At 39.8% G+C, this 24,599-nt stretch overlaps 1 protein-coding gene across 1 annotated transcript; it reads right to left on the reverse strand.

The window, feature by feature from the left end:
- Nucleotides 1–6,598: 6,598 nt before the first annotated feature.
- On the reverse strand, nt 6,599–7,525 carry LOC148475067 (olfactory receptor 5AR1-like). Its single transcript, XM_088457769.1, has one exon. It carries the CDS (start codon nt 7,523–7,525, stop codon nt 6,599–6,601), a length of 927 nt encoding a protein of 308 aa, XP_088313895.1.
- Nucleotides 7,526–24,599: the final 17,074 nt, after the last annotated feature.

Here is a 24,599-nt window from a genome sequence, read left to right on the forward strand (position 1 = left end):
CATAGTAACAAAGGACATTTGATAAATGTAGTTATTGAAATCACATAGCCCTGCCCATAATTAGGGTCTGGGAATGAAACAGTTAACATAATATTAACCACAAACATTCCCTATTGGTTAACGGACAGAATTTAAACAAAGCCTCTCTGCCGGCCCTGCTTGTAAGTGAGCAAGTGTTAATGTGAAACGCGTGTAAAGTATCCTGTGATCCATGGCCCAATTTACATATTTTATTCCTACTTGCCAGTTACAATCTAAGTGGTCCAATTAGACTTAGAAGTCTATGTACTAAACCTTGGAGAGAGATAAAGTGGACAGAGATAAAGTACCAACCAATTAGCTCCTTACTGTAACTTTAAAGTTTGTGGGGGAGATGTACTAAGTGATAAAGTAGAGCCTGATAAAGTATCAACCAATCAGCTCATAACAGTAATTTTTCAAATACAGCCTGTAAAGTGACAGGAGCTGATTGGTTGGTAGTTTATCACTCTCCACTTTATCACTCTCCAAGGCTTAGTACGTCTCCCCCTGTGTTTTGAAAAATGACAGTTAGGAGCTGATTGGTTGGTACTTTATCTCTGTCTACTTTATCTCTCTCCAAGGCTTAGTACATAGACCCCCTAGTCAAGGACCCACTCACCCTAGCAGGTAATGAGAGTAGTTAATCATCCCTGCAAGAACACTGTTTATGGCAGTGCATTGATCTTAATATGTGTAACTGTGATTATCCACTGTATGTATGACTAAAACTTAGCTTAACACTTTGGGCCCAATTTATCAATGAATGTTAATACCAGTGGCATATTTTGTTTAGTATCGCAGTGATACAAATTAATATGCTGGTATTCATCATTACTTACCTTGCCAGTGAGGTCCAGTGACGCCCCCCTTGTTGTCGGCATCCTCTGCTCAGCTGCTGGCAGCCAAAGCTTGCCAGCGATGGGCTTCTATGTCATGCCCATGTGCAGCGGTCAGTATGCGCATGCCCATGACAGTTTTACCCGGCGGGGATCTGGAAGACCTCCCTGGAAGGCTTTGCTGAAGCCAAAAGGCTGCTCGGAGGTTCGCATTGCTGGCAATGGGGACCATATTGCTTTCGCCATCTTATATTACTGCTGTTTGTTAAATATTAAAAGGATGACATAACCATTTTAGCAAGTGCTAAAGAAGTTATGTATCGTTGCTATAAATATTTATTATTTTTTTAATTACATATCAACACTAAAAACATGGAGGACTTAACTATGCATTTAAAGATAAAATTAGCCTACACATATTTTATTTAGCAGTCATCCATGGTTTTATAGATAGAGTACCTTTAATTTGTCCCGTTTATCTAATTATTGAGGATTTGATTTTTTTGGTTCTGAAAAGTGTTTTCACATCAATAGAAATGTTCGTGTACAACAATTTGTAATTGTTTAATGTACATCTGTCTAAAGTCTCCAATATGGCCACAGCTGTTTGACTGTTCCTTCTTTTTTCACAATTAATACAATATAATATCTGTATTTAATATAAAAATGTATAATGCTTATACTGAGCATAACCCTTTCTTTTATTATATTAATAAAGATAGCAGACAATTAATGGATGTGTTGGTACCATTTTAAAGTAGCTCACAAGCTCAGGACTGCTATTACAACTTAGATTTTGCTGGCACAAGAGCAATGATTGTTTATGCAAAACAGCCATATTTATCTAGTTTTAGTATATGGGGCTCAAATGTAGTGTAAGTCTCCCATTGACACATGTGCAGTCATCATATAATACACAGGCATATTTAATATGGCAGGTTACATATGGCTCCAATATGATAAAGATCTTCTACCGATAAATACGCAGATGCAACATTTAAGCAATACTACTAGCCAGTATTATGTGCTTGCTTCCAATTACACTTTTAAGAACAAAAAATGGTCGGCACAGCAGGGGGGATGTGACACAATTTTGAGGACAGGGGTGTGACTGCGCAACAACGTCATCACAACCCCACTTGCTACACAAGGCTGAGATTACAGGCATTGTGCAACCAGAGACAGTGCCACGATGACATGATTCATCAAGAATTGCAGCCACAAGGGGGAGCGGAAACTGGCATGGTGGTGTGGGGGCCTTGACGCTGGCCGGGAGACTTGCTCACTGTTCTGGTGGGCCTGGGAGTGCCACCTGATTTTCGGGAGGCTCCTGGCCGTTCCGGGAGGGTAGCCAAGTATGCTTCTTACCCTGAAAATGGCAACCTTTGAGAAAGTCCCTTTTAGATGCATCTGTGTCCTGTAGGAGATTATTTTGAATACAATGACACTTGCATCTGCCATTATTATTGCCCCATGTTGGCATGGAGGACAAAACAACACTCTTTACCAGTATAATTCAAATGCTTTTATTTTTTATTTTTTTTGGCAGGACATTACATACATTTTATATATTAGATGTTATTATGCTATGTTCTCTGTGTATATTTCTGCATCTATTCTGAGAACCATACTAAGGGGTAAATTTACTAAAGGTTTATTTAGTATTTTCAGTGATTTGAGGTGCGATTTTCATTCGATTTGGCTTCGATTTTGCTTTTGAGTATTTACTAAAGGCCAAATCGAATGTAAAATCGGACTTCAAATCGAATTTTGAGTCAAATCGGCCTCAAATCGACCATCGGAAAAATATTGGTACTTTTACATAGCCCAACACACAAAACCCTTATTTACTATCATTTGATTTGAAATCGACCTCAAAATCGGACTTCAAAATCGGACTTCAAACCCCAATACAATAGACCTGCTTCATGCTTTCGATTTGAGCATGAGCAGGTCGGATTGACACAGATACATGCAGACATCAGTGAGATGCCTGCATGTATCTGACTGTAAAAAGTGACTAAATAGTTAAAATTTATAAAAAAAAAACGTGAGATTTCCCCCCCCCCCAAAACACAACCAGCCCCGGACTGCTAAAACCCAGTTCTGGTTGACTAAGTACATGGAAAAAATTACGTAGGGTCTCCCTGTACTCAGTACAACCAGCACTGGGCTATGGGAAGCAGGGCTGGTTCTGGATTTACAGGGAAAAATTTGTGTAGGGTTCCCCTGCAAGATCCAGAACTAGCCCTGGACCCTTTCTAATGGGGGACTGATGTCACAGCCAGGGGAGCCCTATCACCGGGCCTCCCAGCCACAGCATCAGCCCTGACCATTAGTCAGCCCAGGCCAGGGATCCCTGGGGAGTTGGAGACCCCTTCAAAAAAAGGGGTCTCCCTCTCCAGGGAACCCCTAGCCTGGGCTGATAGCCAGGGGATATCCCTGCCACCCCTGGGCGGTGGGTGGCAGGTTGATTGTGTAGGTGTTGTGGAAAAATAGATAAAAATAAACATTGTCTTTCCAGTAGAACTGCAGGTCCCAGCAAGCCTCCCCCGCATGCTGGTACTTGGAAAACCACAAGTACCAACATGCGGGGCATTAAGGGCCCACTGGGACTTGTAGTTCACCTGTAAAGAAATGTTGCAAGAAACACACACACACCTTAGAAAGTATACGTTTAATACATACATACACACTCACACATACTCACCTATATTACCTCCAGTGGTCCCCTTCTCCAGTAGGCATCCATGGGTTAAAATAAGAAAAGGAAAACCCGACCATCGCATTAAGGAGTAATCATTCTAACCAGAATGATTACTCCTTCCCGAATGAAGCGCACAGACGTGGCTTCATCCTTTGAAGCTCCGTGTCTGTGCATTCATTGGCTGAGAGAGGTCAGGCCCCACCTCTCAGCCAATGAACTGCTCCCTCCATTGAAGTCAATGGTGGGAACCGCAGGATAAACTTTAGTTACCCTGCGGCTCCCACCATTGAGTACAATGGAGGGAGCCGCATTGTTTTTCTATTTTGATCAGATGGTGATACTGATCGTGTTGTATCATATGATATTGGCCTCTTCTCAATAGACTCCACTGAGCACTGTACAGAACAATATTAATTTACACAATTACCCCTGCATCCAACCCCACCAGTGATGTGGAGAAGTTGACCTTTGGGAGGGAGGACCCCATTTTATTATTTTTGGGGTCCACAGTTTCTGAGGATTGCCAGCCCTGGGCTGACCAATCTGGAGCTGGTTTTACATTATGGCAGGAGGATCCCACACTGTGTGTCACCCTGCTAAAGTTAAGCCCCCTGGCTGGTTCAGCCCAGTGCTGGTTACTGGTAATATGGGAGAACCCCATGCCATTTTTCATGTGAATTTCCAGAGCAAGAACGGACTCTGGGGCTGGTTATGCTTTTGAGAAAGGCCCCCCTGCACTGTGTTTTCTCATATTTTTTAACATTTTCAATACACATAAAAGTACTGCACAGATCTGACTGATCTGTGCAGTGCTTCGACAGAACACACAGTTCCCAGGGACTTATACTGATTTCTTCCATTCTGCTCCGAATTTGCTCCATGTTCGATTGTGTTTTTGAAACGCAATGCTTAGTAAATCCGTGATTTGCATTCCTGTCTGTGGAAAGTACTTGTGGGTTTGTTCAATGGTCTATTAACTTCTATTTGAGTGATTTGACGTCTATTACTGTGCAGGATCATGTTTTTGCATGTGTGTTTGTCTTTAGTAGATCTCCGAAAAAGCGAATTCAACTCGCACAGCAATGCAAACATGGCCAAACACGATTAAGTGTATGAGGACTCATCTGTACATATGATGATGCTAAAATGATTTACCAGCATATTAGGAGATTCTTTGGATTTAAATAATTTACTTGTTCATATGTTTCTCGTATGAGGCACTGCACAACAGGACTTTAAGTGATTTGCTCTATATCATGGTGTGATGTACAAAGATTCTTCACCATTGGGGCTTCATTTCTCTCTTTCCATAACAACTTTATCTTCTACCTTTTGCATATTTTTTTAATTGTGTCAATAACCAGTAAAACAAATTTGTGAGTCAATTAGCTGAAAATAAAACTGTTGTTCCCATATTACAAATCATTCTGGGAATGATTTGCTAATTTTTATTTGAAATGCATTAAAACAAGTTATAAGTTACAACATTTCTAATGTAAGGCTGACAAAAAAGGTATCTAAAGTAGCAACCTAGTAAAAAAAAGAAATTGGTACTTCTGTATCTCTGCGGCCCCCTGCTGGATGTGTGTTGAAGATACGGAAGTAGTGTAAGCTTCAGGAAATACTATTCGGACCCTTGCGGGCTCGCTGCGCTTGCCACACTACGGGCACGGTGGCTCACTTCGCTTGCCACATGGATTTATTCCCCCTCCATGCCCACTTGGATGGTAGGGAATGACGTTGGATGGTAGGGAGTGACGTTTGTCACGAGCTATATAAGCCAGTGTCCAACGTCATTGCCTACCATCCAACGTCATTCCCTACCATCCAACGTCATTGCCTACCATCCAACGTCATTCCCTACCATCCAAGTGGGCATGGAGGGGGAATAAATCCATGTGGCGAGTGAAGCGAGCCACTGTGCCTGCAGTGTGGCGAGCACAGTGAGCCCGCAAGGGTCCGAATAGTATTTCCTGAAGTTTACGCTACTTACATATCTTCACTGAATAGTGAAGATACGCAAGTAGCGTAACCAGGGGCCACAAAGATACGGAAGTACCAAAAAATGATTTTAATAAAGTGAAAAAAAATGTTTTCAATGGTTTTACATGGTCATTATAATATCTTGTACATAAAGATAATTTTGTTTTCAGAGGTTATATTACTAGAACCATATTGCACAAACCATGCTATATAGAGAGAAAAGAATGACACAGTTATTATTGTAGTCAATACCTACTCTTTATATAACAAAATCTTCTGGTACAAATTATGTCATCACGTTGTCATGTGATGACAGTAGGTATGAACTCTGACCCCTCCCACCAGTCTCAGAGATGCACAAGAGAATGTGAGTGGGTGGTGATAGAGAAGGTCTGTAGGGGAAGACAGAAGGAGATGTGGAGAAAAAGTGCTGGGGTGAGGAAGAGAGATAAAAGGAGGGATAGAGAAGGAGACATGGGGAGATATTGTCGGGGGAGAATGAAGGAGAGGGGAGGAGAAAAAGAGAAATATACATAGAAAAAGAAGGGTTAGGGCTGGTGGAGGAGGATTATAGACAATGTTTTTGTCAGCATCACTATCCTGACAGCACAATTTCGACCCCGTAAATATTGTAATTAAAGCATTAGCATATTAACTAAAAACATGCCACCGTGAAAGCCAACACCGTTGAAATTGTTTAATTAGCATTTTAAACGGGTTGAAATCATGGTCCCGGGAGTATGGTGCTAGCAAGCACATTGTCAACAATGTTCTTGTCGAGCTTATAACTGAATATCATTTATAAAATAGGTCTCAAAACATTGGTGTTGTGGGGCTGCTATGTGAATTCATTCCTGGAGTGCATCCAATTTCTTTCTCTCTTACTGTGTTGCTACTGCCACCGTACATTACTGCTGGAAGTGTGTGTGGCCCCTTTTTTTATCACATTTTAATTGTTTGCAATATACATTTCAAGAAAATGATGTTATCCAGATTGTACAGAAAAGGCATCTCTTTAACAAACAAACAAAAAATAGGATATTTTTTTATTTCATTTCACTTTTCCTACACTCCTTTTCAGAGCTTTTTTCACATCTTTGTTATTTAAGCTGTAGATCAGTGGATTGAGCATGGGGACAGCAGCTGTGTTAAATAAAGCAAAAAGTTTTTTGGACTCCAAGGTGCTGCTGAGGTTTGGTGTCAGATATTGACTGAAAAGTGTTGTGGACAGTAGTATGACGACCGTGAGGTGTGAGGAACATGTGTAGAAGGCCTTACATCTGCCACTCCCAGAACGGATCTTCAGTATGGCCGCTATTATAAAAATGTAAGGAACAAAAGTGAGAACAAGTGGAGCAAGAATAATAGGACATAATCCCTCTATGAAGAACAGCATTTCCACAAAAGAAGTATCATCACAGGAGATCCGTATCACAGGGATAATGTCACAGAAGAAGTGGTTGATTTCAATGGAAAAATAGCAAGTGAAGTTGTATACCATACCAACAGGAGGAATGACTTGCACAAATCCCAACATCCAGCAGGCAGAAGCCATTATAACACATGTCCTCCTATTTATAACTATGTTATAACGCAACGGCATACAGATGGCCGCATAGCGATCATAACTCATGGCTGTCAGTATTAACAGTTCAAGACCTTGAAAGGACCCAAACATTAACATCTGGGTCATGCAAGCAAAAAATGAAACTATTTTATCCCCAGTAATAAAGTTTGTAAGGATCTTATGCAAAGAGACTGTAGAACAACAGATGTCTACTATAGACAGGTTGCCCAGGAAGAAGTACATGGGAGTATGGAGAATGGGGTCCCGGCAAGCAAGGAGAATGGTGATGTTACCACATAGGGTGATGAGATAGATAAGAAGAACCAGAAGGAAGATGGGAAACTGCAGATTTGGGTCATCTGATATCCCTTTAATGATGAAATAAAGGACGTATGTCTGGTTTCTTGCCATGACCAAATTGTAATGTCTGTAAGAAAAAATATTATTCTATCTGGAAAATAATTTTTTTTTAAATTTAAATCCTATTTTTATCATAAATTAAAATTAGTCTAATACATTTAACATAATAATTGAAAATCTACAATTTCACATTTAAAATGCACCTAAAATAATCAGTTGTTGGACTACAATGCTGTGATGACTACATGCCACCCTTCTCACTAAGATCATTAAACAACACAGGATGCAAGAGCTGATTTTGAATGTTGTGCTTGAGGCTCTAGAATAAAAGGAACACTCAAGAGGTGGCCACTGCTGTATATCACACTACTAGTGTCCATGAGTAACATACATAGGTCCACATGCACTTTACAGAGCAGCCACTGTATCTTCAACCAGTGCTCGCTACCAAAAATATGGGTACATTTTTATCACCTATTTTTTTGTGTACTATTTTAGGTTTGTATCATTCCGTACTCGGCTTAGGACTTCTGTGATTAGTCAACTGTTATATAAAGCCTCAGCACATATGTGCTAGGGCTTGTACCCTCACAGCAGTGGAGAGCTATCAGGCTATCTAATTATTTTCATCCCTAACCTCATAGTGGTTAGAGTAGACATAGCTCTGGGGTCAGCATTCAACCAGTGCTGGCTCCAGAGGTGGGGCTGCGGCACAGTCCAAAATTCAAATAGAGGAGCCACCCCAAACGCTGCCAAACATCGCCGTCAAAAACTCACTGGCAGTTGGTGTGGCTCTGCTATTTGAATTTTGGATTGCGCTCCAGCCCCACCTCTGGAGCCACCACTGCATTCAACTGTGTCCTATTATCACAAATACCACAGCTCCCTTCACTTTGCTGAAAGCAACTATTTATCGTACTTCTTTACTTGGTGGATCAACCTATGTAGGAAACCATGTCCTATATTTTATTTACACTGTGCGAGGAAAGATAACAAAATCCTGTCTTATGTCGCTTCTCTTTTAACATTGACAGTTTCAAGAGTGACTTCAATTTATGCTTCAATATCTCAAATGTATGAGTCGTAGAAATTTAATTTAAATGACAGAATCAAGCCCAACATAATTGCTTAATCTTTACTGACTTTTATGGATCACTTTTCTGTCTACTTTTAGGTTTCTAAGGTACTAATAAAAATAGTAGTAAAAATATGAGTTTGCTAAAAATTTCCAAACCCCCCATCTTGACAAAGGGCCTGATTCATTATGGATCACAACTGCGATAGTATGCTAATCCTCTGCGATCGCTATGCCGTCACAGCACTACATAAGGATGCTCACTTTACCTTACACAGATCCGTAATGCTTAGCAATACTGCGAAACCATTAGTACCATCGAGTACCTTTGCAGCCTCATGCACACTTGCACAAGTTCTGACCTTACTCAGGAATTGCTAACTTCATCACACGCTATGAGTACTCAAGCTATGTAGGGCATCGCAGTGGATTATTTATGCACGCCCATGCAACGACGTTCAAACGCACTGGCATGCCTGTATTTTGCCGTCCACCCCCACACCTCCCACAAATGGCACTTCCCGTCAATCACTCTGTGATGGGTCTGCATAGTCACTGCGATTTCAGTCCTGATCGCAGTGGGGTGTTTGCACACATATGCAGAACGCAACAATCGGCAGATTCCTTGCTGAATCAGGCCCAATATCTCTTGGTGTGGATTTGACCATCAATGTAATATTGTCTTAGGAAGCTGGTATTCAGGGAATTTTTCAACAGAGTGAAATATTTATGAACGTAGATAGATCTAATATAATGTGAGAAAAGGTATTTTTGATAGCACGCACAAAATATTGTGACCATATTCACCTTTTGTAAACCACAAAAGGCTATGGCAAATTCATTGCTGTATTACATTAGTTGTATCGATCCAATTCAAGTGATAACTGATTATTATTATTATTATTATTATTATTATTATTATTATTATTATTATTATTATTCTTTTTTGGCACCACAAGGGTTTCACAGCACCTTACAAATAAGCAAAACAAGAAAACAGTGACTTATAGTACAAAACAATGCAGTACAAGGACATGGTCTATAAAAATATAAGACCATAACCATAACACTCAAGACCATAACACTCAACAAAGCAGCAATGTGGCAGCAACCACAGGTTAGATGCCTTTGCATTTAGTACAAGATAGTGTAAGTAAGGGAAAGGAGAAGGACATGAGGGAAGGGGGCTCTGCTCATGAGAGCTTACAATCTAAAGGTGAGGGGCAGACAGGGGTGACACAGATGGTGTAGACAGTGAGTAAGAGCAAGGAGCAGTGAGTTAGGATGCAAGCTGGATGGCTTTGATGAAGAAGTGGGTTTTGCTAATTTTTTTGAAGTTTAGAATAGAGGTGGAGAGTCTGATAGGTAGAGAATCTACTGTGAGTGAGTAGAGAGGAGGAGAGGTCAGGGGAGGAAAGGTAGATCTGAGTGTCATCAGCATAGAGATGATATTCAAGGCTGATGAGTTCACCAAGAGAGGGTGTATAGAGGGAGAATGAGAAAGGTCCCAGAACAGAACCTTGGGGAACACCTACTGTTAGTGGAAGTGGAGGTAAAGTGGAGTCATGACAGGAGATGGAGAAAGAGTGGTTAGAGAGGTAGGAGGACAGCCAAGAGAGGGCAGTATCTCACAGACCAACGGAGTGAAGGAGGAGAGGGTGGTCCACAGTGTCAAAAGCAGCAGACAGTAGTGGCCTTTGGATTTGGCAGCAAGGTGATAATTTTTTACTTTTGTGAGGGAAGTTTCAGTGGAGTGGAGAAGACAGAAGCCAAACTGAAATTGGTCGAATAGGGAATAGGAGGAAAAGGAGTTTGGATACAAGAGGAGGAGAGAGATGGGGCAGTTCTGAGTGTTTTAATGCAACTGGGTAACTGCAGTAGGACAAAAACATGTGATGCAAACTCAAGGCATGTCCATGAAACCTATTCTTGCTTTAGTTATTTCCCTAACAACTGCTCACTGAAATTTTAAAAAATAACAACATAAAGAATACGTTTTAATTGATGGTTACAATGCCTGCTTCACTGAGATAGATAGATAGGTAGATAGATAGATAGATAGATAGATAGATAGATAGATAGAATGTACATTCTGGTAAGATTAGCACACTCAATCAAAATTTTGACTATTTTGAGTTTTAGGATATATTTTCTAGAAATGCTTGCTCCAAATTGTTTGGTTGGTACCTGTTATAAATACACTTTTCCCAGTATACACAGATTTACTACATGCTTGTCCTGTCTGCAGATGTACACACACCTATTGGAAATTACATGTGCTGCTTTTCATCTGAAAGATTTGTGGACATTTTTCTCCTAATTTGTTAATAAAAATATTCAATACCTAAAACGCCAGCTTAAGGTTAAGAAGAAAGTAGTCACATACTGTACTTAGATCCTGGATGTCCTTCTCACAATGAAAGTTTTCTATCATTCTGAAAAAAAGCCGAAATATTTGAATAAATCAGACACCACAGGAAGCAACGCACAAATTTGTTATAATAAATGCGGCTATGGATAAATATCACCATATATATATATATAGTCCCCTAACTAGTAATTAATCCCCTTAGCTATTTTAATTAGTACCTCACTAGAACATGTTAATTAGTAATTAAGATGTGCCTTCTTATTATGTATACACACATATTTATTATTCTCTGTTAATGGTAAACATGAGCATTATTATAGCAGGTTGAATGGACTCTTGGGTGTTTACAGTAGAAAACAAAATATCCAGGAAAAAAAATCATCCTCAAAATAAGAGAAATATTGAAGCAAAAAAACAATAATGATTTTGAAAGGGAAAAAAGTGCCCAAAAATTGAGGGGTCAACACTATAAAATAATATACAAATAAAACCCAGATGTTATGGTCCAGGAGTTTGCTGATCCAATCATTTCTAGTGACAATCAAAAATATTGCTTTGCAATCACATTTCACAATTTGGGTATTTTATGGAGATTTTAAGAATTTAAACACATATAATAAGAAACATACAAGTTAAACAATAGCATACAATGCATTACTAAAATCATTATCTACCAATATAAGTGTCAGATATAGTAAAGAGATTACACCAGTGCATAATGATGTGTGAACGGGGCTGACCTAAGAATAACCCAGATCGATGGTGCTGTGTAAATGGTGTCTGACTTGGGTCTGACCTGGGTTGGCACCATGTCTGAAAACCCATGCCAGACCCAGATTTTTGGTGGAAAAGAGGTATAAGTGTGGTGGGCACCTTTGGGTAACAAAAGCAGCCTAAGTGCTGGAGGGCTCTCACTCCAAGACATAACTAGAGTTTTGCCATAGGGACAAAATGAACACTCTATATAATATGTAAATCTGAATTTGCAGAAACCGAGCAGAAGACATGGCCATACAGGAAGAACCCAAAACAGATTTCCACTCCTCATCCACTAAACTCTCCAGGTCAACCACTCATCTAGCTCTTAGTGTCTGCAGCATGCCAGTACCCATTTCATGTAGTAGAAACAAATAAAAAACAGAAATACATTTGCAAGGGGTAAGATACCTCAAAAGGGATTTTATGGGGGACCCGTTGAAGCTGAAAGTATCTGTAGAACATAGCATTAGGAAGGCTACATTCTATGCAAAGTTGATCAAACAACTTCAGAGTTGTATCCAAATATAACTGACCTATAGCAGTAACATCGCCATGTAGCTAAAGTCTTCCACCTACAAATGACCTCAGCTTCTGGAACCACAAGACAGAGGGTCAAACCCAGGCCCACTGGCTAGTTTTTGCACATATTGCCAAACTTTGTGAGCCTGCATCAGAAAAGGAGATATCATTGAACGGATGCTCTGACAATGAGAATTGGAGTGGGGCAAAGCTACTGTAAATACAGCCAGTTCAATTAGACCCAATGTAAATTCTCATCATGTTCTGGTGCTGAGGCTCAGTTCGAGGGTAGATTTTACTAATGCTTCTAAAACAGACAAGTGGTGGTGTTTCCCACAGCAACCAATTAGATTGTGCCTATCATTTTCTAGAATGTGATGAAGAAATGATATAGGTATAATCTGATTGTTTGCTATGGGCAACATCTCCAATTTTCATTTTTAGAAGTTTTAGTAAATCTACCATTATGAGGTGTGTAAGCTGAGAGGCTAGATAATATGAACATGAATCAGGTAGCACCATGCCACCCTCCCTTCTGGTCTGACACATAGGGACTGATTCTGAGTTGGATGCAGACAAGGGCACGGTTGCATCTTTAGCTGCAGTTGCCTCTGTGTCTTTATGCTAATGCTGCTACAAAGCCCTTCCCTGGTGTAGATCCATGTGTCTGAATGTGCAAGGAGTAAAACGCCTAATGTCAGCATCCGTAAACGCTGGAATACCGCTTGGTGTGACTTCTCATCGTCTACATCTATTCATAGTCTATGGTCCTGATTCTGACTTTGTATGCAGTGGCTGTGCCATAACATGCTAAGAGTGCAGGTGGAGTCTTGTATGATCTGCGTCTGCATCTGAAGACACAGCTTTGAATCACTCTTCATGATCATCGGTCAACTGAGTAACCTTCAGTGAAGCTGCATACAAGGATGCAGCCACTAGCTTCAGTACACCTAGAAAATGGGGGTGGCAGGCATTTGTTTTCTGGACCACTGCCTGATACCGCCCCCCAAACATCTGCAGCCTGTCCATTAGGCTGTGGTATCCAGGCACTGCGAGAGAGCTCGCAGAAGGAGATCTGCATATGTGCAGTACAGATCCTGCGCATGGTCAGATCTTCAAACCATTGGGTTTGTGTATAACTCTGAAGCAGGCCCTAAGAATATTGAAACAAGTCCCAGTTTGGAATCACTTTGGGTTCCGAGTCGAATCAAGTTCTGGTTTGGATCTACCGTCAGTTCGGAATTTGGATTTAAAAAACAAACTCAGGTTTTGGATTGCATGTAAGCAGGTCCAAATTACATACATTTTAGCTGTATTTAGGGAGAAATTGTGAAAAAATGTACCCATTTACACCAATCCTAGCTGTGGGATAAGTAAAGCTACCTAATCAAATCAATAAAACCAGGAGCCATCCCAAATCAGGACAGGACATCTCAGTGAAATGACCACTCAACCAAACCAAATGCCTTGGCCCCATCCTGAGACACAAACACAACATATTCTCCAACTGGATGATGAAGTTGCAAATGCAAATAAAAAGATTAATACTATTGGATTTATCAGGCATAAAGCCCATTTAATTTGGGTGAATTATTTCTAACATAACCTTAAAAAGCTGACTGGCCAAAATCATTGCTAAAATGTTTACATCTGTAGACAAAAGTGAAATAGGTGATAAGAATAAGGCAAATTAGCATCCTTGAAGGCACCATAATTAATGCCTCTGACATAGAGGGAAAGAATAGTCCTCAAATAATGAAAAGTTCCAGAAGCTTGGGAAAAAAACCCAAAAAGGGTCTTATAAAGTTCAATAGGGAGCCCATCTGCACACTCCCATCTTCCCATTAAAAAATATATTTAGTGGCATCTTTCACTTCCTCAAGAGTGATAGGGGAATATAAATAATTCCTGATAGAATCAATTAACCATGGTAGATATATCTGATCCAAATAGGAAGCAAGGGCATTGGAAGTATAAATATGATGCAAAGCATATATCCCAACAAAGCAAAGTGGTGTGGGTTATTCCCTCATCATCCAGAATGCAGCACAATGTGGAAGAAGAAGTAACCTTTAGTCATGTAAGCCAGAATGCTACTGATTCTATCAAGTTGGGGGTACTGCACATGAGCAGCAAAAATTGACCTTCATTTTGACTTATCAAGCAAATGATCAATCCATTTTTTAATGGGCCATACGCCATTCCACATGGTCAGCTGCAACGCGACTGACAGAATAATTTTCCTAAAAAAAAGTGATACTTACACCTCAGCTCAACATCCTTCTTTCTACTAAGCTGCTTTAACTGGGTCACTCTAGAAATTAAGGTACCTCTGAAAAAAGTTTTGAAGGCATCCCAAACTAAAGTTTAGAGGTGCGAGTAGCATTTTCAGCAAAATACCTCTTCCAGGCAGCCAATAGTTCAGAAGCCACTCCCATCTGCAACAGCCTTAAGAGGTTACATTTCTGGGAGACCCCACAAGGGGGCAGATTATAAGGCCAGGAACAGATGGCAGTGGTTGAAAATACTTCTAAGTAAGTACTAAACAGCAACAACCACAGAAAGCAAAGCCCAGCATTCTAATCCAAGGTCTGTTCTAGAGAGGAAAAGGAAAATCAGGAAAAGCAGTGCACAGAATAGTACCTGAGCAGCCATACCTTAACTGGTCCCATCTGTGTGACCTCCGGAGAAAACCCAGAGGATCCACCTATGCCACAGTGTCACCCTCCATCCACCTATCCATCGTCTCATCAAATACAGCATATAATACTCAACACGTAGAACTGACACAATAAGAAAATCTGCTATAAATTAGATTCACATAATTTGGTAAACATCTGTGAATTGTAGAGCAGAAGAATATAAACAACTAAGATCACACACAGGGAACCATGATCAGTGGTACTTTAGAAAACAAAACTACCTAGAGGGTAAATCTGAACCTTACAGGTAACAAATAATAGAGTTTTATTAATCAATCAATACATCGCTAGGATTGGTCTGGAAATTGGAATGAAAGGACCACCTCATTCATGTTTTTTCAATGATAGAATATTGCTGCCAACTGAGTCTTGAGGAGACAAACTACAGTGTTTATGAAACTAAAATTAGCTCAATACTAGAGATAAATGAAACAACTCAAACATTGACTCTTCCCAGATGAGTTAGGTTTTCCCTACCACATCTGTCAACAAGCCCAGACTCCAGGTATTCCTAAGGTTTTTTGTCTTCTGCATTCTCAGAAAGACCAACCAGCTGCATATTGTTCCAGTGGAGGTTCCCTTCAATATCAGTGAGCTTTTGCTGACAGGCAGCAATCTGAGTTCGTAGAGTGGCCAGTTGACCCCCTCACAGGAGCAGCACCAACCTCAAAAGTGGATATTCAGTGCTCATTTATACCAACCCTGAGAACCATTCCCTCATCTTCTGTATGTCATGATGGTTTAGATATAGACTCACATGTATCACTGCAATCCGATCCCTCACTCTTTTCTTTGAGGTTATAAATGCTTGCAGAAGTTATTGCATCAGAATAATAGGCATGTGAGGAGAGCCAGAGGCCTGACAGAGAACTGGAATTGGGTAGCTGAGGGGAAGGGGGGTAGTCCAGTATCTGGAGCAGTGTCAGAAAAAAATTCTGACATGTGGCCATGCAGGCCTGTGAATGTCTGTCCATCATAGTGTCTAAGGAGATAAGCACTGCAGCACAACCCTGCAGGATCATATAGAAGTGTAGGTTTATATAGGATAAAAGTCAGTGACAAGGCACAGAATGGAGTTTGTAGACAGGAGGTGGAGGAAAATAAAGCATTAATTGCCTCTCAGTTCAGACCATTCTGTAGAGCAAAATCCTGCAGCACTATAATAGAGGGTCCCTCAATGCCAACAGGAGGAGTAGGTGACAGCAAGCCTTGCAACCTGTGAAGAGGAATTCAGGAGACCAAAATACCACTGTGCAGGTGCACGTTCACAGGGAGAAATAGAGAGCCTATGTAGCAAAAGTGGGCAAAGCCATCAACAGCAGGAAAGGTTGGAGCACTCAGTCTCAAGTCCTGCTCCATGCCTGACCAGGCCACACTCCCACACCACAATTTTTGACAGATCAGAGATATTCACAATGTAGAATAATTACACACTTCAAACAGTTTCAAACTAATTTTACCTGGATTTCCTGTTTTTGCACCCTATAAGTATACCTATACATATGCCTATGCTTCTATTTCTTTTACCTAATTGTATACTTTTACTTCTGACACAATTTCTATTCTTTCTAACTACTTTTTCTGTTTTTCCCTTTATTATTTCCAAATTTGTATTTATAGTATACCCTTTCTCCAAGAAACCTACTTTTTTGTCACCTCTCCAATTCTCTTTATGTTTCTGTATCTGTGCTCTCTTTGTCCTGTTTTTCTTGTGTCAATGTCTACCTATTTGGAGGTTTGGGAAAACTCCTCTACAGTTATTGGCTGCAGTCTGGTTAAGATTTTGTTGGTACTGTACCAGCCACATAACCATTGTCTGTTGCCAGGGGCGGATTGGGAATAATGCTGTCCTGGAAAAAATTCTAAAAGTGGCCCTATTTAGGCATGGCCAAAAGCAAACATAGGTGAGGTTAGCAGACCATTAGCCCTAGTATTGACAGCATACCAGTGACACTATACAGTACCTCTTATATTTCTGTTGTTGAGATTGGGACCTTTGGTGCACATACAGAAAAGGGGCCATGACCTTGCGTGAAATGCTGTGCCCATGAGCCACTCCCCCTCTTTTTAATCATGCTGGGGCCATGCCCAGCACTACAAGTGTTGATGGTGCCCAGGATACATAAAGGAAAATGGCACCCCTTGAAATCTGTTCTTGAACATTATGGCTGCATACATATATTGTTACTCAAACACACATGGGAAACAATATTAAGGTCATGTAAGAGCAAGGCAAAACACCACTATGACAGGGATGAATACCACATGTGCACACACACTGTTTGGGATAGGAAATATGAAGTGAACAGTTGGGGGCTTGGGTGTCGCCAAGGCCCCCAAAGCTGTAGGGACTTTGATAGTGTGAAATGCATTTTAGATAGAGATGTGCGTGGACCACGTGTCTTGGTTTTGGTTTTGGATCTGGATTCATCATCCTGTTTTGGTTTTGGTATTGCAAAACCACCCTAAAGTGTTTTGGTTTTGGACCCAGATAAAAATTGGTAAAAATCAATTCAAAAATTAATAGAAATCGATAAAAACAGCTAAAATGTCCAAATCCAAAACACGAGTTTGGTTTATAAATCCAAGATCCAAACGGATAACAGATACAAACTGGGATTGGTACGAACCAAGTCACAAAAGTGATTCCGAACCTTGACCCAGTTCTACACGGAACCCCTAAATTCGGGTGTGTTCGAATTTCAGAAATTGAATCCCGGACCTGCACATCTCTAATTTTAGATGCTTTTTTTTTTTTTGAATCAACACTGTCACCATCTGAGACATAAATGTTATGTTACTTATAAAAGCAAAATTATATTTTCTTAAAACAGTGTCACCAGTGCCATCAGTAAAATTCTTACTCATTACACATATTACTGAATAGCGGCAATAAAAAATTATAATTATCCATTCTAAAACCTGATAATTAGTAAATATGCCCCTTGTCACTTGGCTGCCCCATGTTTTTTTTTTGCAACCCCCCTATGTATTCCCTGTGTCTTTTCTCACCTACAGTATATGATTTCTCTGCAATGGGGAACCTCTGAAGACATTGATCCTCCATGGACAGGCAGTGTCTTGAGTCGGTGATCACTATTCTTGTAGGAGATCACTTGGACCGGAAGCCACCTGTTTGAGTAGCAATTAAGCCAATGTCATCATCATGCAACAGAGGTTCAAACAGATAATACATAGTAACACATAACTTTTGGGGCAGGGCAAAATGTGAGCTTCTCTGATCAAACTATTTTATATGAATAAAATATAATTGCTCATTTGCTATCAGTAGTATGGTTTCATTAGAATTGGTGTCTTACTGAAGATTACTGTCCCCCAGTCTTTTCTTCTAATAGTACCAGTGGTCCTACCTGTGTGTTTCCAGCACCATCCCCTAGGTGTATCTCCAGCACCATCTCTCTCCATGTGTCTCCCCAGTGCCATTCTCCTGCTTATCCCCAGCACCATCCTCCTGTGTCTCCCCAGTGCCATCTCTTGTTTAAATGTTTATTTGAATGGCTGCACACAGAGGAATTATACCACTGGACAGCATAAAAATATTATTTACAGTATGTACAAAATAAAAACACAAAGCAGCATTCTGAGATTTCCTGGTAAAGCTATGGCCAATCTGCCCATGGGTGCTGTTTATTACTAACCCCAGTATGTGACAGATGCAGTGTGATACTGAGCCTAGTACATGACCAGCATAGAGATGTGCTGTGTGATCAGTATAGACAGGTGCTATGTATTCGTATCCCCACTATGTGAGCAGTATAGATATGAGTTATGCATTAGTGACCCCAGTATGGGATAATCAATATACTCAGGTGCTGTGTATTATGTTCCCAGTGTGTGACCAGTGCAACCAGTGCCACATGGGACCTGACAGAGAATTACAGAAACACTAGCGTCACTCATGCAGGAGTACAGCTCATACACAGGCATGCTGAATCCAGGCAGTGGGTTGCAGGAATTTGCAGGCTCCGTGTACTCTCCATGCAGTGACCCAATCTCCCTCCTCTGCTGCCACAGATGACCTTTAGCTCATAGCCCCGACATCCCAGCAGCAGAGCAGCTCTGGTCCCCAGCAGCAGAGTAGTGGCTCCTCCTTCAGGAACCTGCAGCAGAGAAGCTCGAGTCCCCAGCAGCGACTGCTCAACCTCATTCCATGCCCTCCTCAGGTATATGGGAGGTGGTAGGAGGAGAAGGAGGGCATGCCACCGGCTTCTGCAGTAACTTCATACACACATTGTATAATGAGAAGGGGATCAGGAAGGTGTGGGCTGACTGATCAGCGAAGCACAGCCATAGGTGGCTGGTCCCTGGGTTTTGCAATCCACAGATTTACTAAAGACATATCCGAAGAGAATCCAATGAAATTTACAACTTTAGAATGCAATTGAACTTTGGATGTGTTTCAAGTATGCAGCAATTTGTGAACCTAAAGACACAATATTACTATTTAGCTCCCTTATTGCCTTAGTGTGTGCCTCTTGCACCCTAAAGAAAGCGTTCATGATTCTTGCAATCTAATAATAGCAGATGCTTTTGCCTATATAGCTGTACACAACCTCTAAAAATTGTTACTCATATGGGATAAGGTATGATTTACCCCTCTAATCTGTGTTGACATTTGGTCATTTTGCCTCATTTGTGTAGACATAAAATCCACCTGTGTTCTTTCAAACGCAGCTATGGTCTCACTAATGTCCACAAGCGGATCTCTTTCAGGTGTAGGCTGGGGTGGAATGAGCAGTTGGTTCTTCTGGCTGTTGTACAGATAGTGAGATAGGCAAATAATGCAGAGCAATCATATATTCCTCTTACGTCACATCAGGCCTTTTCTCCAGTGTTGAAGTCTCACCATGTTGCAAGATATCACTTTCTGTTGAAGTAACACAGGTAATATAGTTTGTGCTATAATTACCATGATCTCTCTATTTTAATAAACTGTTGACTGTAGTTTAATTTAAAAATCAGGCATATTATTTGTCACTTACCAGATGGCTTAACAGGAGCTGCAGATGATTAATGGTCTATTTGTGGCAGCAAAATCTGTGGTTGGGGCAAGATCAATTGGTGCCCTATAGCAAAATATCCACAGGCCCCCCACTTCTCAGAGTGGAGTGGGCACTCACCTTCCTGAGCCCCATGGGTGGCTTTTCATTTGTTACAAGTATGTGGCTGCAGAGCAGCACATCTGGTGTCATTGGCCTGGCCAGCTCCATCTCTCCTCACTGATGCCGGGAGGAGGCATGGTCAACTGTGCAGCCATAGCGCCAATTAAACATTAGGGGTAGTATTGGATTATGGCCACTTTATATATGAAAATAATTTTGCTGCTTATACATTATGATAGCAAATTAACCAATGTTTCACTAGCTGCCTGCTTAGTTGACATAGAGGATTGAATTAATGGTTATTAACATATAGTAAATATTCTAAATTAAAAATATATATATTTTAAATAGTATAGTCTCCTTAATGCTAGTGGTGTATGATATAGTGTGGTATTTAAGAAGGCTTTGATTCACTATTAAATCAGCAGATGCGCTGCACTGCAGCAGAACACTGGTAAGAAATGAAAAGCTGACATGAGAGCCTACCTGCTGGCAGCTTTACTCTGAGGTGGCCTGAGCACCCTAGAAGCCACATCCCCTGTACCCACTGCAGCTACACCCTTGGTTGAGTACCTTCAGTGGTAATAGAGGATGGCCTCAAAATTGCCCATGATGAACCTTCAAGAAAATGTGAAATTTTTGTGCTTGCAGTATACTGCATTAAGACACATGTAGTAAGTGTGCTAACAATTATATAATGGCTATTAACATGCACTACATGTTAATAGTTGTGCATGTAGAGAAAAAAACATAACATTCGCCAGGCTGTGGGTGGGCATCGCTGTCATGTTCAGTATATTTATGCCTTCGATGAACTGGTGTTATCTTCTGCATTGGTTCCTCATAATAAAAGTAATCCATTTGAGAGGGGACCACCAAAAAAACCTGACTGCTACCTTGCACTCCTCTGACAACTTAACCTTCACCTTTCACTTGATGTTTGAGATGCACTTCCTACATAGTTCCACAGTCTACTTGAAATGGCCCACAGCATTCACAGCCTGCACTGCTACGGCCCATATATTCATAGGTGGAAAGTTCACCTATAGAAAGATACAAAGGTGGACTTCTCTAACTTGTAGATGAGGTGATTAAATAAAACTGGTTGCAGCCATGGAGTCAAGGGAACTTCACTGATAACAGAAGATAAAAATAGGATAGACCTCCTAGTGAAAAACCATATATATACGTTCTGCTTTTGAAACTGCAGATCAAAATTAACAATACTGTATAAAATAGTAAAAATTATATTCATGATTCAATAGCAATTAAGATTTGTTTATCAATAATATATAATAAAATAAAAGTTGAAATACTAATGGTTATAAAAAAAGGGGAAGACTAGATGGGCCAAATGGTTCTGCCATCAAATTCTATGTTTCTATATGCTATTATGTAACACCTGTATGGTAATATCATGGCAATGGGCAGATGTATTATTTGAAGTGAATCCCAGCGCATAACCAACAGTATGAGATGGTAACAGAAAGATAATATCAAATGATGAGAGTGGGATAAATAAATAATAGTAGGAGGACAATTTAAATATGATAAATAATCAGTGGGTTTATTAACAGGCAGGGAATAAAAACATGCAATAAGATGTTCATAAAATATTCATCAATACACCCAAAACTACAATAAGTTTTAAAATAATGGTATACCATAAGAAAAACAAATGTAAAAAGAAGGACAAAAAAAGAAGATGTATTATTGGTTCCCCAAGAAAATGCAGTCCCAGCTTTTGTGCTACAGTATAAGAGGCAACATGGTCAGGGACACACCAACAGTGGTCAGTGTTTTACTAACCCTGCCATAATGCAATTTGTATCTGCTCTGGGTCACTCTTCTCACTGAAGGTCCATTATTGTGCTCATCCTTTATGACCAGTGGGAGTAATATGATGGTGCTCTCCCATAAAGTCAGTAGTCCGGACAATCGAGAGCTTCACTGGCGGTGTGGGATTGGTGAGTCTACTGGCAGCTAGTCTCCATTCTGAATGATCCAAGCAACTGATACATCAGTATGGTAACAATTGCTCCTACCAACACATTTTACCTGTCACACAGGCTTAATACTTACATCTTTTCAGAAACTGGTCAAATTAGACACTTAGAACATACCAGTAAAATTGAGTAACAAGAAATTGAATGCTACACAAAGGTTAACTTTGAAAGCTGTCAGCAGGAACAAAGATATTGTTGTCAAACCAGCGATAAAATCAGGTCATCATGGATCACACATTTTACAAAGAAGTGGCTATAAACTTACTTAACAATCAACTTTTGCAGAAGGATCGAATAGAAAAATTCAAAAACAACTTTAAACTATCCTTACAGAAGAAATAAAGATGGGGATTCTTACTATAGAAAATATGAGTACCTTTACCCGAAATTCTCAATTATAATAATATGTTATCAACTGCCAAAGGTACACAAGAACCTTAATCATCCACTGGGGTGGCCAATCTTAGCCTGAATAGGATCTCTGACTGCAAATCTATCAGGGTATTTTGATACCTTTCTCCAACCTCTAGTTCCGGAACAATGTAGCTATCTCAGAGTCACAAGGCAAGTCTGAAATATTCTAGGAGGAATAGAATGCAAGAACGACTACCTACTAGCAACATTTGATATGAACTATTTTTATACATGTATAGACCATACAATTGGCTGTGAGAATATAAATAAAATCTTTAAAAAAATCAAGGAATAGCACAAATTAATTTAATCATAGGAGGAATTACCTTCATCTTGAAGCACAATTTTTTTTGGTCCAAGGAGAACTTTATATATAAAATAAGGGAATAGACATGGGCACAAACCTTGCATCATAATATGCAAACTTTTTTTCTGACACAGTGGGAAAAAGAGAATATCTGAACCAACAATAAACTCTTTCCTAATCTTTTATTATGGGTAAGGTATATCAATGATATTATCATCATGTGGGAAGGTAGTAAGTTTAAGATGGAATCCTTCATTCAATATATCAACAACAATAAGGTTAATCTGGAATCCACTAGTGACATCAATAAGGGTAATTTAAATTTGCAAGACCTCACAGTGTTCATGGAAGGTGGTAAGATAGAAAAGAAACCAGAACATACATGAAGCTTGTGGATTGCAACAGCTATTTACAGGTATCCTAGTAACCACCAAACTAAATGACTAAATATTTTGCGTGGTCGATGTAGACATACATATGTAGCCGCCATCATCATTGCTGTGTTGTGAGTGCATCTAGGCATGGATGGCGTGCCTAGTGTGCCAATATCTATGGTGTGCACTTGCATATGCAAGCGCACACCATAGACTGCAAAGTGGATAATGCCGGGCATGCCTAGTCGCAGCCCGGTGGGAGCTGCACTATGCTGCGATGCGCAACACTGTGCACGGCAATGATGACAGTGGCTACATCTGTATTAGGAAAAAAAATTCAGAAGACAGCGACTTTAAGAAACAATTGAAAGACTTGATGTCACAATTCAAGGAAAAAGATTAAATGATCGAGAAATTAGACACTGATCAGAAGAAAAACAGAGCAGAGAAAAGACCTCCTCAGATACAAAGAAAACCCATCAGGAGATCAGAGACTCCCCATTCTTCATTACTGACTACTAGGGACAAAGCAAACTCCTGGAAAATAGAAAACATTGGCAAGTATTGATAGTAGAAGAAGATCTAAGATCTATTCTACCAAACAAACCAAAAATAGTATACTGTATATAAGGGAAATCTTCATCAGGATAAGTCTGGTAAAAAGCCACCTAAAAGATAGAAAGACAACAAATAACACATGCTTGACCCAGACATCACAGGCTTCTACAAAGGTATTGCCTGTGCAACCTGAAAAACAATACATGAAATAATACGACACTTTAGTTTAAAACCAAATAAGAAAATATATTTGCATTCTAATGGTCAGGATAAAAAATAAAATCACTTGTCATACTAAAGGTGAAATATACCTCCCATATTGCCCATGTGGAACACAGTATATAGGTAAGACAATACTTAAATTAAATATAAGGATTAATGAACACTTATGTAATATTTATAATAAATGGGATAACCACAGTGCATTTTAAAGAATCACAGGTGAGCAATCCTTTTGAACTACAATTTGTAGGTCCAAAGAAAGTCATTATGCAATGGAGAGGGCTAAACATTAAAGAGATTTTGGGCAAAGAAGAATCCAAAATTATATTTGAATTAGCGCCTAAGGGTCTCAACTCCCTTTTTGGATTGAAAAGTTCCAGCCAGAGGAAATATACAAAGTTTATCTAAAGTAGTTGAACTCTAATATTGAGTCAATATCAAGAAGATATTGTAGAAAATTGTTATGTGATGAAGTCATTAAGATACAGTCATAATTATATAGCATCTTACCGGCCTCCCCTGAACATCACGGGAAGAGACATTATCCGTAGATTAAAGTTACTTCTTTTTTATTCTTTATGTATCTGATTAATTTTATTATGAATATATTAATATATATTTATATTTCTGTACATATTTTGTTCATTTTTCTATATATGGAGTGTATTATGAGTTATCTATGTTATTTGTATTTA

This window comes from Taudactylus pleione, unplaced genomic scaffold (genome assembly GCF_031769625.1).
Source record: "Taudactylus pleione unplaced genomic scaffold, aTauple2 ptg000783l, whole genome shotgun sequence".
Lineage (NCBI taxonomy): Eukaryota > Metazoa > Chordata > Amphibia > Anura > Myobatrachidae > Taudactylus > Taudactylus pleione.

Excerpts from the sequence above, each read along its gene's own strand:
- LOC148475067 (XM_088457769.1), bottom strand. The coding sequence starts at position 7,525 with ATGGCAAGAAACCAGACATACGTCCTTTATTTCATCATTAAAGGGATA.